Source organism: Aureococcus anophagefferens (assembly GCF_000186865.1).
Source record: "Aureococcus anophagefferens unplaced genomic scaffold AURANscaffold_977, whole genome shotgun sequence".
NCBI classification, from domain to species: domain Eukaryota; class Pelagophyceae; order Pelagomonadales; family Pelagomonadaceae; genus Aureococcus; species Aureococcus anophagefferens.
The window spans coordinates 1-1,354 of record NW_008706190.1 but is presented as its reverse complement, the minus strand read 5'-3'; the positions used below and the strand labels follow the sequence as shown (position 1 = coordinate 1,354).

Genomic DNA, 1,354 nt, shown 5'->3' with positions numbered 1-1,354 from the left:
AATGTTTTGACGCGATCACTTCCGCTGTGCTTCGAGCACTCGACGAGAGCCATCGATCGGGACGTCCCAGCTCACCGGCTTTATTTGCACGCAGGCGGCCGGTTCAACATCACGGCCGTCGCGCCCGCGTACCTCAAGTGGCAGGAGATGGCGTCGCCCTTGGGCAAGCCCGCCGCCCGGGGCCTCGAGTGCCTCGCGCTCGGCGCGCAGCTCGTCGCGTGCCTCGACCTCGAGCCCGAGGACGCGATGGACCCGCGCGCGCCGCACATGCGCCTCCGGCGCAACGAGCGCGGCCGGGGCGACGACGACGGCGCGGACGCCTTCGTCGCCGCGCACTTCAACCGCACGCACGTCCTGCCGCTCGAGGTCCTGAGCCTGCTGCCCGGCGGCCCCGTGGCGCCGGTCCTGGCCAAGCAGCCGAAGAAGTTGATCCACGCGCTCATCGTCGCGGGCACCATGGACATCGTCGTGGACATCCTCAAGGAGATCAAGGGCATGGTCTTAATAGACGGGTCCTGGCGGATCGTCGCGACGCCCGACGTGCCCTTCGCGCACAAGTTCGCCGCCGCCTACAAGGCCTACGTCGGCCGGCTGGGTCCGGCGTCGGGCTGCGAGGCCGACGCCGTCGCGCACGCGGGCGACGCGCACGACATGGACCACACGCTCCAGACGGTCGTCGTGGAGCGGGGCGCGGGCGCCGTCGTCCCGCGCATCAAGGTCCTCGAGATCGGGCCGGGGGCGGCCGCGCGCGGCGTCGCGACCGTCGAGCGCATGACCGTCGCCTCGGTCGTGCTCGCGCTCGCGCGGTTGCCGCCGGCCGGCGCGGTCAACGAGCTCGCCAAGCTGCCGTCGGAGATCGACGACCTCGCCGCGCGCATGAAGCGCTGCCTCGCGATCAAGCTGCCGGTGGGCGACGAGTCGGACGCGGCGGAGTCGCCCGCGGCGGCCGGCGGCGCGAGCGCGGAGCGCACGGCCTTCGGGCGGGACGTGCTCACGGCGATCCTGCACGCCGACGGCGACTGCTTCCGCGTGAGCGACTGGATGCAGAAGTCGAGGGTCAAGGCCCTCAAGAATCGCATCGTCGACGGCGGGCCGGGCGGCGACATCGAGGTCGTCGTCGACGGCAAGTCGGAGAAGCTGCTCGCCGCGGGGTCCGGGGCGCTGTTCCGCGAGGTCGTCGACGCGGGGCTGGGCATGGTCATCGACGTCAGCACGCCGTCGACGAATGACACCAAGCGCGGCAAGCGGGCCGTGCCGTTCTTCCTCAAGTACGGCCTGCCGTCGACGCCCGACGAGCTCGCCGAGGTCGAGAACGCCCTCGCCGAGCTGACCGGCGGCGTCGTCACGCTCTCGT

At 71.8% G+C, this 1,354-nt stretch overlaps 1 protein-coding gene across 1 annotated transcript in view; it reads left to right on the top strand.

Annotated features, from left to right (window-relative positions):
• AURANDRAFT_69132 (hypothetical protein) overlaps window positions 1-1,341 on the top strand; it is a gene marked incomplete at both ends in the record, with an annotated part of 2,516 nt that extends 1,175 nt beyond the window's left edge. Inside the window, one exon of the mRNA XM_009044885.1 lies at window positions 145-1,341. Coding sequence (XP_009043133.1) covers window positions 145-1,341 — 1,197 coding nt within the window. The remainder of the gene's footprint in view (window positions 1-144) is intronic.
• Between the last annotated feature and the right edge of the window lie 13 nt (window positions 1,342-1,354).